The 12696-nt window shown below is 43.6% G+C and overlaps 1 protein-coding gene and 1 long non-coding RNA gene across 2 annotated transcripts in view; one reads left to right on the plus strand and one right to left on the minus strand.

Annotated features, from left to right (window-relative positions):
* The first annotated feature begins 273 nt into the window (after window positions 1-273).
* LOC126285401 (uncharacterized) lies at window positions 274-1625 on the plus strand. Its single transcript, XR_007551640.1, has 2 exons — window positions 274-375; window positions 413-1625. It is a non-coding gene; the product is annotated as an uncharacterized LOC126285401 (long non-coding RNA).
* LOC126285395 (cuticle protein 7-like) overlaps window positions 1408-12696 on the minus strand; it is a 35684-nt gene continuing 24395 nt past the window's right edge. The window contains exons 2-4 of the mRNA XM_049984740.1: window positions 8963-9169; window positions 7158-7353; window positions 1408-1963 (exon numbers count right to left, since the gene is read on the minus strand). Of these exons, the coding sequence (XP_049840697.1) occupies window positions 1899-1963; window positions 7158-7353; window positions 8963-9169 (468 nt within the window). The 3' untranslated portion in view covers window positions 1408-1898. The remainder of the gene's footprint in view (window positions 1964-7157; window positions 7354-8962; window positions 9170-12696) is intronic.

A 12696-nucleotide genomic window follows, 5' to 3' on the forward strand; every position in this document is an offset into this window, starting at 1 on the left:
TGTATGTTTTTCATTAAGTAACATCATATAGTAGAATAGCGGTTTGGGATAATTTATCTTTACGAAAGAAAGGCTTCTTTGCGTAAAAAAGTGCTGTAATATGTGGTGCACATCCACAACCATCTCGTAGACATCTGTTTAAGGAGTTAAGTACTTTGATTGCTGCTTCACAGTGTATTTATTCCCTCATAATTTTTATTGTAGGCAACCCACTGCAGTTCAAAAGAAACAATGATGTGTGTTCAGAACGACGGATCTAATAACATAATTATATTAACAGAAGGAAAAGTGACATTCATTACTCCCCCTTAAGGTTGTATTTATCACAAAATGGGATGCACAATGTTACAACCAAAATCTTCAATCCCCTATCCAGTAGTATGCTAACGGCCTTGCCGCAGTGGTAACACAGGTAGTATGCTAACGGCCTTGCCGCAGTGGTAACACAGGTCCCATCAGATTATCAAAGTTAAGCGCTGTCGGGCTTGGCTACCACTTGGATGGGTCACTGTCTGGTCTGCCGAGCGCTGTTGGCAAACGGGATGAACTTAGGCATTGTGGGGCCAATTGAGGAGCTACTTGACTGAGAAGCAGTGGCTCTAGTCACGAAAACATAACGGCCAGGAGAGTGGTGTGCTGACCACATGCCTCTCCATATCCGCATCCAGTGACCCCCATAGGCTGAGGATGACAGGGCAGTCGGTCAGTACCGTTAGTGTCTTCCAACAGCTGTTCGGACGGAGTTTAGTTTAGTTTTATCCAGTGGTACAAAATGTATGACAGACAGCAAAGCAAAATTTGAAAACAAACTGATAAAATTTCTCTTTTATAACTCCTATTATATGGAAAAAGTATATTAACTCTTATCTGTATACTAAAAAAAAGCTTGTAAACGGTCAACATCTAGCCCTATTAACAAAAAATACGTGATGTGAATAAAATGACTCATTCCACATTATTACGGTTTATCATGCAAATGACCCATGTATCATGAAACTAATTAAACCACTTTATTTAATAAGAAAGTCTCAGTGGAACCATGAAGTCTTTTAATCCTTAAAGCATAACTTCATTTTCGTGCTATTGATGACAATGATAAGGAAGGTGGATGATGAGTTATTGTGCAGTGCTGTCTTTTTGTTGAAGACAACTAAATGAAGGGAGACGGCGAAGATGGGGCCAAATGACTGAACAGCATGGTGGCTTATAAGCTCAATAGATAGACCAACAACAGCAGCAGCACACAGTGCCCTTCCGTAATTTTCTTGATATTATCCCTGTTGGACTCCTCCCCTTGTTGTTCAAATTCTGGTTATAGAAATTTCGTTCATAATCAGTGCTTTTATACCCAATTCGTTTTGTATGGGTTATGAGATTGTGTGTAAAATGTATTTGTAAACAGTTGTGTTCTCTTCTGTGACAGCTTTTTATTAATTATGCCTTTGTGTATCTTAAATACAATAAAAACAATATAAATATTACAAAATTAATAACTTATGATATATACAACCACAAAATGTAAGAGACCACACACGTCATATTCTGCTGTACCAGGCAGTAGATACAAAACAGATGTCGCACTGTTTTGGTAAGAATAATATCGTGTGTATTTAGAGTAGCTAATGCATTTGTACTTAATCATGAAAGTGAAAAATCTGAAGAGCAATATTCTTGCTGGAAACTAAAGAGAGAAAAGTTTCAGAATATGCATTGTGAGGCCATCATTGGGCACAGACTTGCACGAGCAGATATGTGGATGTGCCCAAGTAAACTAACGAAGGCAGCAGCTTATCCAAAATCCATATGAATACATAACGGGCAAGAATAAGTCAGCCGGAAACAGCGCAGATTTTCTATTGGCCAGAATGACGTTTGTGCCTGAATCAGGTCATGAGTCTTCAGTAATACCAACCGTGACCATGATCAGAGCCTCCGTCCCCAGCGCCAGCTCCGCCACCATATCCTGAAGACACACATAAATATTCTAATTTACCATTTAAAACTGTGTGATATAGCAAAGGTAACATTTGCATAAGTAGCTATCTGGACGCATGACCCTAACTCTTGTATGGAGCTATGACCATTGTCAATAACAACACGATATCTTAAAAATTTTATTTGCACTATTAACTTATTTTCTAAGGCAAAACATGGCCCTCTAGGCTGTAATATTCTTTACTAAATCTGCCGTTGACCGATTTCGACCTTTATGTCATTTTCAAGCACATGTGGATAACAGTCGTATGATTAATCATATAGAAAATCATATGTGGATAAAAATCATGGACCACGTCAAATTTTGCTTCACATGTGGAACAGTAATTTGAGTTACTAAGACCTCTCGCCGCCATTGCTCGTTGACGTCGTCTTTCCGGCATCTCGCATGTCTACCGTGCTTTCTTCTTTGATGTGGAGTCCACTGCCATACACGTTTTGGCCATCCTGTATCTGGCATACGCTGTAAGTGTCCATACCAGAGTAGGCGCTTCCTTTCTATGTAGTCTAGGATTGTGCTTTCGACATTCATAAGCTCTCTGATCCTATCATTTCTAATATGATCAAGCTTGGAATACACACAACTCCGTCTCCAGAAATCCATCTCAACAGCCAGCAGGCGATCTTTCTGCCAGAGTTATGATTTTGTTCCAGAGAATGCCATTTAGTTGTTTTATGGCTCGCTTGCCCTGGCCAATTTTATTGTTTTATCATCCATACTTTTACCATTGGACGACAGTGTCACTCCCAGGTACTTAAAATTATGACATCCTTTAACAGTATCAGCACCGAGTTGTAAGTCGTTAACAGCATTTTCTCCCACTTTCAGATATTCTGTATTAGATACGTTGTATGCCACGTCAAATATTATAAATCACATTACGTTTATCCACATGTACTTGAAAATAACAAACGTCGAAATCGGCTAATCATACAATTAATGCAGAATATTACAGCCTACTACGTCCCATGTTTCTCTCAACAAAATTTTTGGAGGCTGCGAATGCATAATTTTTAACTTGATGTTAGTCTTAGTGTTTGGAATGCTTTAGGTTTGCTGCAACTACATATATGAATGAACACTGTATCTATTTTAATAATATACACACAAATTTCTGCTCTTAATCGAGAGGAAACTCGCTCAAGTGGACCAAACGACTCCAATTGCATATTATTTAGAGCAAACAAACATGTTGAATAGCTAATGAATTCATATTCGTAGCTATTATCCCATGACGTTTATTAGATACTAAAAAAAGGGCGAGAAGAAGTGTTGAGTTACAACAATTTTTGATCACTCTGGAGTTAAAGTAAACAAATAAATGTGAGGCTTACAACCTGCAATATGTCTTCCTGCTCGACGACCTTTCTGGAGTTACTCATTTTCTCAAGAAAAATTTGGATGAGTAGACACCACTCCGAACCTTCTCTTCTCAGACAAGTTCGATGTGGTCATAGAGAACCGACCCGACACCTCCAGGTCACTAGCAAACGATACTAGCAATTAGAGCACTCAGGGTATCACTCTCCCACTTGAGTCTACTAACAAAATTCTAATTCAGATGCACCTCCAGGAGAGAGAAGATCAGCACACTTTCCGTACAAGACCTCGTTCCATTCAGTTGTGCAATTCAATAGTTATTATCTAAGAGCTGATAAACAGTTTATCGCTTCACCTTACATGTTTCCACATCGCTGAAATTATTAAATGTAAGTCCATAATGAACTCTATACAGACCTAGTTTCTTATTTTCAGGCAGGCTGAAACTCTGCAATCAGGGCATGGGGACCACTAGATGCCAGCCGATCGCCGTCTCATCCTCAGCCATATTGCGTCATTTGGGTGTTGTATGGAACGGCGTGGACTAGCATACCGCTCTCCTAGCGGTGGTTGGCTTGCCACACCCAGGAAAAGCTCCTGGCATTAATCGGGATTAAACTCGGTTCCTCCGTATGACAGTCATACACGCTGACCACCCATTTACAAAGGCAGAAGTAAGAGTGACCACTGCAAATGCGCGAGATCGATAATGTGTGTGTGACTGTACTTTTGCTAGCCTAGCTAGTATGTATTTACGTTCCATGGACAGGGGGAGTCGTATGGGGCGGGAGGGAGGAGGGGTATGCCGACTCCAGCGATGCAGTCGTGCCCACGAGGCAGCCATGTGTGGCGCACAGTGTCTCCGCTCAAGAGTTGGATGTCGTACTTGGTCTCTCCTACCTTCCTATTGTGGCCGAACTGGAGGCATCTACTTGCGGCCTTTGTTTCTGGTGTGTTACAGCCCAGGCCAGGCAGTTCATTGGAGAAGTGCCTTAAGAAAGAAGTGAGCCCTCATGCATCAACACTGCACACGACACCAAAGGCTATGAAACCTTCATTCTGGGACGGTCACGTGGGAACCTTACATTAAACATCGTCGCTTCGGACCATACCAGAGATTGGCATTGCACTTTAACTTACTACTGTCAGCCATTGCAGACAGCCGGCCGGTGTGGCCGAGCGGTTCTAGGAGCTTCAACCTGGAACCGCGCGACCGCAACGGTCGCAGGTTCGAATCCTGTCTTGGGCATTTATGTGTGTGATGTCCTTAGATTAATTAGGTTTAAGTAGTTCTAAGTTCTAGGGGACTGATGACCACAGATGTTAAGTCCCATAGCGCTCAGAGCCATTTGAACCATTGCAGACATCTTGTGTTTGTGTTTTTCCGTGTCATTTGTTCTGAGTGAATGCACGTACTAATACTTCTCTGAGTCAAATGATAACAGTTTAATTTGTGTTTTCGAATTTCGATCATTATTGCCTCAGCTGAGGAGTCATTTCGAAATAACTGTTGTTTGTTGTTCTTAAGATATGTTGTTTTCGTGAGTGCCAAAGCAGAATACAATTAACCGGACTCGGCTGTAATTATCTTGTTTCTTTTGTGCTGTAATTTTAAATGTTTTAAAGTTTCAATCAAGTAGGCTTGTGCATCTCCCGTGCTTTAACTGGTCAGATTTCATTTGTGTTTAACGGTCTAAATGCTGTTTTCAATTCTGTTGCTTTCTGTCTGTTATCGTACACTGACATTTGCTATCTTGTCCATTTGTTACACTGCTGGCTATTAAAATTGCTACACCACGAAGATCACGTGCAACAGACGCGAAATTTAACCGACAGGAAGAACATGATGTGATATACAAATGATTAGCTTGTCAAAGCATTCACACAAGACTGGCGCCGGTGGCAACACCTACAATGTGCTGACATGAGGAAAGTTTCCAACCGATTTCTCATACACAAACAGTAGTTGACAGGCGTTGCCTGGTAAAACGCTGTTGTGATGCCTCGTGAAAGGAGGAGAAATGCGTACCATCACGTTTTCGACTTTGATAAAGGTCGGATTGTAGCCTATCGCGATTGCCGTTTATCGTATCGCGACATTGCTGGTGGCGATGGTCGAGATCCAATGACTGTTAGCAGAATATGGAATCGGTGGGTTCACGAGGGTAATACAGAACGCCGTGCTGGATCCCAACGGCCTCGTATCACTAGCAGTCGAGATGACAGGCATCTTATCCGGATGGCTGTAACGGATCGCGCAGCCACGTCTCGATCCCTAAATCAACAGAGGGGAACGTTTGCAAGACAACAACCACTTGCACGAACAGTTCGACGACGTTTGCAGCAGCTCTGAGACCATGGCTGCTGTTACCCTTGACGTTGCATCATAGACAGGAGCGCCTGCGATGGTGTACTCAACGACGAATCTGGGTGCACGAATGGCATAACGTCATCCAGGTTCTGTTTACGACATCTTGATGGTCACATCCGTGTTTGGCGGCATCGCGGTGAACGCACATTGGAAGCGTGTATTCGTCATTGCCATACTGGCGTATCACCCGGCGTGCTGGTATGGGGTACCATTGGTTATACGTCTCGGTCACCTCTTGTTCGCATTGACGGCACTTTGAACAGTGGACGTTACATTTCAGATGTGTTACGACCCGTGGCTCTACCCTTCATTCAAACCCCTGCGAAACCCTACATTTCAGCAGGATAATGCACTACCGCATGTTGCAGGTCCTGTACGGGCCTTTCTGGATACAGAAAACGTTCGACTGCTGGTCTGGCCAGCACATTCTCCAGATCTCTCATCAACTGAAAACGTCTGGTCAATGGTGGCCGAGCAACTGGCTCGTCACAATACGCCAGCCATTACTCTTGATGAACTGTGGTATCGTGTTGAAGCTGCATGGGCAGCTGTACCTGTACACGCCATCCGAGCTCTGTTTGACTCAATGCCCAGGCGTATCAAGGCCGTTATTACGGCCAGATGTGTGAGTCCTGATTTCTCATCTCAGGATCTAATGCACCCAAATTGCGTGAAAATGTAATCACATGTCAGTTCTTGTATAATATATTGGTCCAATGAATACTCGTTTATCATCAGCATTTCTTCTTGCTGTAACAATTTTAATGGCCAGTAATGTATTACCATTCCAAGGCGCCAGTCGGCTAGTTGGAGGGAACATTGAGCGTTAAAAGTACCGAAAGGTTGTAAGGCTTCCATCTAAAACCTATTCCCTTATCAAATGGAAGGGGTTATTAAAAAAAAAAAAAACAGAAACTTTGTTGTCCCTTACACAATTAAAAATTTACCACGAGTTACTATCTTCGTTCATGTGGAAGATGTAAACTTGCGGAAAGGAATGAAACCTTTTGAAACACACTCTTTTTTAAGTCTCAAAGCTGCAGCAACAATAGGTATATACCACTTCATCGAGGCCAGGAACAGTATGTGCGTGCGTGCTTGTACTTGTGTGGTGGGTTGTGTGGTTTGTGTGCGTGTGTCTGTGTGAGGGGGGGGGGGGCGGGGGGGGGGGGAGGGGAGCGTTCGCGTGCCTGTTTGTGTTTGTGTATACGAGATGTGATTCTCTTTATTTCAAAAATTTCTGGAGGCAGCATCAAACTTAGACGTTCCGTTCCAACATTTCCAAGGACAAGAAACATCACTTCGCATTTTACGTAACAAAATTCCCGCTGCTCTGTTGCTGTCGTCCGTATGGTTGCTTGGGAAGGGGTGCACGGCATTATGACCATTGGTTTTTCTTTTTTTTGGGGGGGGGGGGGGGGCGCTGCTCAAACACTTCAACTTCATAGCCACGACACGAGAAGCACTCACCATGATGGGAGTGGTGCACGACGGGGTGGAAGCCGGACTTGTCTGCGTGGTACTTGACGGTGCGCACGCTGCCGTCCGCCTCCTTGAGCGAGTACTCGCCCGTCACCACGTCTCCGTCGCGGTGCTCCTTCTGGGAGTGGTGGTCCCCTGTGTGCCCGTCAGACACTCCGTACTCGAACTCGTACTTCGGGTACGCCTATAGTGACACAGAAAATCGATGAAAAGTTATACTGGAAAATTCGAGATGCTTGTGTTAAAGTTATCACACTCAAAGATCACGAACATAAATATAGATGCATTAGTACTTAATTCAACAGAACAAATGCAGTAAACAGAAGCACTGAAAGGCGTGTTACATAATTACTAAAATTTGACTATAAATTAAAAACACGAGAAAATTGAGTGAGAAGCAGAGACTACAGGAACTAAAATTAAGTACATTCGTCGACATCTAAAAGGGTTCTCTTTCGTGGTTGAACTGAAAGCATGCGATGCTTGAATGCATGAATAACTGAATGAATGTAATATATATATATACTACGTCTAGCAGCAGGTCATTGACACTTAGGGGTACATGTGCAGATATTATGATCACTGGAACCTTAATATGCAAACACTTCACTGTGTTAGTTGATTTTTGTCTGCGTCTAACAGCCTTCCTGCAAACACGTCATGTAAGTTGTAAGTAGCCTGTTTATATGTGTGTATGTTGGCAGCGCGATAGACTGCATTAATAATTCTGACAGCGCTGGTGCTTGCTGTATCGCTGTACTTCGTGTAATGAAGACTTTCTGTGAGGTAAGTGTCTTACGAAATGTATAGGTTATTGTTAGGATTTCTTCTAATTCAGGGCCATTCTTTAGTGTTAATTATTTGAGCAGCCAGATTGCGTTTGAGTTGTATTTGTCAGGAATAATTCTGTAGGTCAGATATGAAATGATAAAAACAGTACGTTCAGTTTCACTCAGCAGTTTAAGCAGGTTCCCTTGCATTCACTTTCACTCAGCACTTTAAGAGGGTTCAGTTGCATCAAGCAATTTAAGAAAAATTTATTTAGAAGTTTCAAAGTTACTACTCGATGTTCTCTGAACCGTCGTAACGGCTCCACTAAGTGGATTAAACCTATAAGAATAGACTAATCATTTTATTCCCCGCATGCATACTTCAACAGCTGACCTGCTGCCTAGGGGAAAATAAGCACTGACACGTGTGCTTGGATGTACTAGCCAACCTCAAAACATACTTCTCCTAATAGCTATAAGAACTGGTCTGCAAATGAAGTAAATAACAATATAATGCTATTCAGTACACTGTCCTCAGTACCCAATAGAAATATATCCACACCCTATATATTTCAAGAAAATCAGTAGGTTAAACGCAGTACCATGTGGCACCCGTTGCCTTACACCACCTTTCATATTCAGTATTCGCTGAGACATATCTTAGGATGTCGCATTTGAATGGTTCTCGAGCCAGTTGGCAGTTGATGGTTGGAGTGCTGACACATTATCTGCGTATCCAGTAATGCTGGCAACTGGTGTGTTCTGCATGGGGATTATATCATCCTGTAACGCATCAAAAACTGCCTGAAGATGACGCACTGAAGGGTTGAAACTGGGAGCGACAAAATAAAATAAAATCATAAGGACGGCTGTAGGTGTTTTTATTTGTCACGATGTCAGATTCAGAGTCGGTCCCTGTGCGCTGAATGTGGAGCATAATGCCCTGTTTCTTATTTTCCAGACATGAACAGAACCGCTGATGAGATACTGCACCATCTCTGTGAGCATGTCTTAGAGACTTACGACATAGTCCACGCTGTGTCCGTGGCCGTGGCCGCCGTAGCCGCCGTGTCCGCCGTAGCCGCCGTGTCCGCCGTACCCTCCGACGCTGACGGCGTGGGCGGGACCCACCACGGGCCCAGTCTGGTGGGCGTAGGAGTGGGCGTACCCTCCAGCCAGCGCTCTCTCGCACATGGCGGCCACCGCCAGCAGCATCATAGCCGCACACATCTGGAAGCAAGTCGATGTTAAGGTTTAGCCTGCACTCGGCGAGACATTAGATACGTAACTGGAAGTAAACGTAGCACCAAGGGTAAACGATACATGAAACAAACAAGTCGCAACTGGAGATGATAAACTCAAACAACTACTGGAATGACCACTAGGCTCAGTCGTTGGTACAGCTGATGGCCATCTTAGGTTCATTTGTAGGATACTGGGTAACTGCAGTTCATGAAGCGAGTTCTTGCTAAACACTCGTGAAACCAATCCTAGAATACTGCTCAAGTGCGTGGGAGACGAAACCAAAAACAACCAACGGACGATATTGGCATTATAGAAAGAAGGGCAACAGGAACGGTCAAAAATTTGTTTGGTTCGCAGGACAATATACTGGAAATGCTGAATATCCGTTAACAAAGTTTTTTACTACCAGCGTCACGTAAGGAATTTAAGGATATCCGTATCTATCGCTCACACACTGAGATGGACAAACCATGGGATACACGCCTTGTCGAACCTCCTTTTGCCTGGCGAAGTACAGCAATTCCACGTGGCATGGACTTACCAAGTCGTTGCAAGTCCCTAGCAGAAATACTGAGCCATGCTGCCCCTATAGTCATGGATAATTGCGAAAGTTTTGCCGGTGCATGATTTTGTGTATGAACTGACGTGTCTATTATTACTCATGTCGTGGGTGACCAAATCATTGGCTTGAATTGCCCAAAATGTGCTGCGAACCAGTACCGAAAAATTGTGGCCCAGTGACATGGCACTGTCATTTCATCCGAAATGATCCACCGCTGTTTGGGAACATGAATTCCCTGAATGACCGAAAATGGTCCTCAAGTAGACCGAACATTACCATTTCCACTCACTGACCCAGTCCATTCCATAGACCACGTCATCATGGAGCCACCACCAGCTTGCAAAGTGCATTGTTGACAACTTGGTTTCCACGGCTTCTTGTGGTCTGCGCCACACTCGAACCCCACCACCGGCTCTTACCAACTGAAGAGTCTACTCATCTGACCAGGCCAAGATTTTCCAGTCGTCTAGGGTCCAGCCGATATGGTCACGAGCCCAGGAGAGGCGCTGCTGGCGACATCTTCCTGTTAGCAAAGGCATTCGTGTTGTTAGTCTGCTGCCATAGCCAATTAACGCAAAATTTCGTGGCACTGTCCTAACAGACACGATCGTCGTACGTCCCACGTTGATTTCTGCGGTTCTTCCACACATTGTTGCTCGTCTGTTAGCAGTGACTACTCTAAGGAAACACTCTTGGACGTTAAGTGAAGGCCGTTTATCACTGCGTTGTCCAACGTAAGAGATAATGTCTGAAACTTGGTATTGCCGGCACTCTCTTGACACTGTGAATCTCGGAATATTGAATCCCCTAACGATTTCGGAAATGAAATGTCCCATTCGTCTAGCTCCAACTATCATTCCGTGTTCAAAGCTCGTTAATTCCCGTCGTGCGGCTATAATTACATCGAACGCCTTTTCAACTGAATCACCTGACTACAAATGACTGCTCCGCCATTTATACCTTGTGTACACGGTAGCACCGCCATCTGTGTATGCACACCGATCTACCCTACGACTTTTATCACCTCAGTGCATAGGAGCAGCAAAGAAAAGATTGGACTATTTAGAGCATGCGTAGATGCAATCGAACACTCATTCTTGCCGCGCTGCACAAGAATGGATCAGAAAGAAATCGTAGTATGTGGTACAGTGCAAAGTACCATCTGTCACTATTTCATAGCGGTTTGCAGAGCCCAGATGTAGATGTAATCGAGACGTAGAAACAGAGTGGTTCTCAGATCATGGGTGTAAATGTAGGCGTAGGAACACCACCAGACGGATCTGAAATGAGTTCTCTGGGAAACTACGAAAAGCAATTAAAAATTATGGAATTGTGAAACAGTGTCGCGGGAGTCAAAAAAGTAGAAAATAGCAAAAATATATCCCTGCGTCATGCTACTGATTTTTATGCAGACAGATATCTTAAGGGGTAGGAATTGTAGAGATATGACCTAATTGTGCGAGAAATCAATAGATTTATGACAGGTAAATTGTAAACAGATATGGGAAAGCCTTATGCTTTCAGGAAATGGCAAGGAGTTCTTTAAAGAAGGCCAAAAATAATTTAACGCCACAATCTTCCCCAATCGAATTCGAGATGAACAGAACTTCGTTTCCTCCTTTACCGCAAACAAGCAGATGGAAGTCGCCCGTGGCGGAGCACGCACTATATGAGACCGATCCCATAATAAAATTCTCCAACACGTCTGATTGTTCAGAAAAGTCATAGGAACTCACAAAAAGAAAAAAAGATAACCTGAACGTAAACGGATCCAGGATTCCGGTGTAACAGAAAACGAGCATTCCAGATCAAGAGGGGCAGACCCACGGCTATGATGACCAGTAAAATGCCCTCAGACGTGTCGCGACTGGTATATACAGGATGTTTACAAAACAAAGTGTCACATAATCCTATAGGGGCTAGTATTGGCCGAAACTAGAAGAAAAGTGCCTATAATGATAAGTCCGAAAACAATACCTATTGAGATGTGTGCCAATTTGTCCACTCATTCCCATCTGTCATTTGCGTAAAAGTACACACAACAGACAATGCTGCACATGGCTACCTCGCATTCTGACAAATCCTTCGGCTCTTCTTCGAAGTGAATCACGCACTGTTTCAGACACACTTGGTTCCATTCAGACTGCGTCGTAAGCACTGGGCACACGCTCTCCATTGTCGATGGGCTGAGCAAACACCAGTACCTTCAAACGTCCCCATAACCAGAAACCCACCGGATTCAGATCCAGTGAACGGAGAGTTCACGTTAGCGAACCCTCTCGACCTGTCCATCGCTCTTGAAACGTTACGGTATGGTATGGTGCACGATCCGTAGAAAATCGGTTGGTGGCTTTAGCACATGTACCAGTCGTTGTTTCTGTAAGAGTAACTTTCACCAGTAGCGCTGGTAATTCATCGTCCTGTAACCGACGGTACACACTACCTGTTAATCTCTTTGGTGGGCTATGAGTATGTTGCCGACAAGTCCTGTCCGTACATTGATATCAATGCGATCTTCCAGGCCTTCTCGAGGCTTTGCATCTGCCCAAAAGTGCTTATTTTGATAATTTACTGTTGCCATCTCTTGTAAGTACTACCCCATTTGTGTATAAAATGCAAGTTCTGAATTCTGGATCTTCAATGGCCCATTTTCAACAAGTAATGTTTTTGGACATGTCATTATAGGAATTTTTCGTACAGTTTCGAGCAACAGTACCTCCTGTAGCGATGTGACACTTTTTATAACAGCATACTGTCTGGCCGCCGTCTAGACTCCAGTCTGTCACAGCAATGGAGGACTAACCTGTGACAATGCTTGTTACTTGTGCTCATGAAACGTCAGAAAAATCATTAAGCAAACATCGGCTGTAGATTCCGTCACAAAATCCAACAGACAACGAGTCAACGAATGGACACACAAGTCTCATAAACTTTGTTCTGTAGAGACAGC

Source organism: Schistocerca gregaria, chromosome 8 (genome assembly GCF_023897955.1).
Source record: "Schistocerca gregaria isolate iqSchGreg1 chromosome 8, iqSchGreg1.2, whole genome shotgun sequence".
In the NCBI taxonomy this organism is placed as follows: domain Eukaryota; kingdom Metazoa; phylum Arthropoda; class Insecta; order Orthoptera; family Acrididae; genus Schistocerca; species Schistocerca gregaria.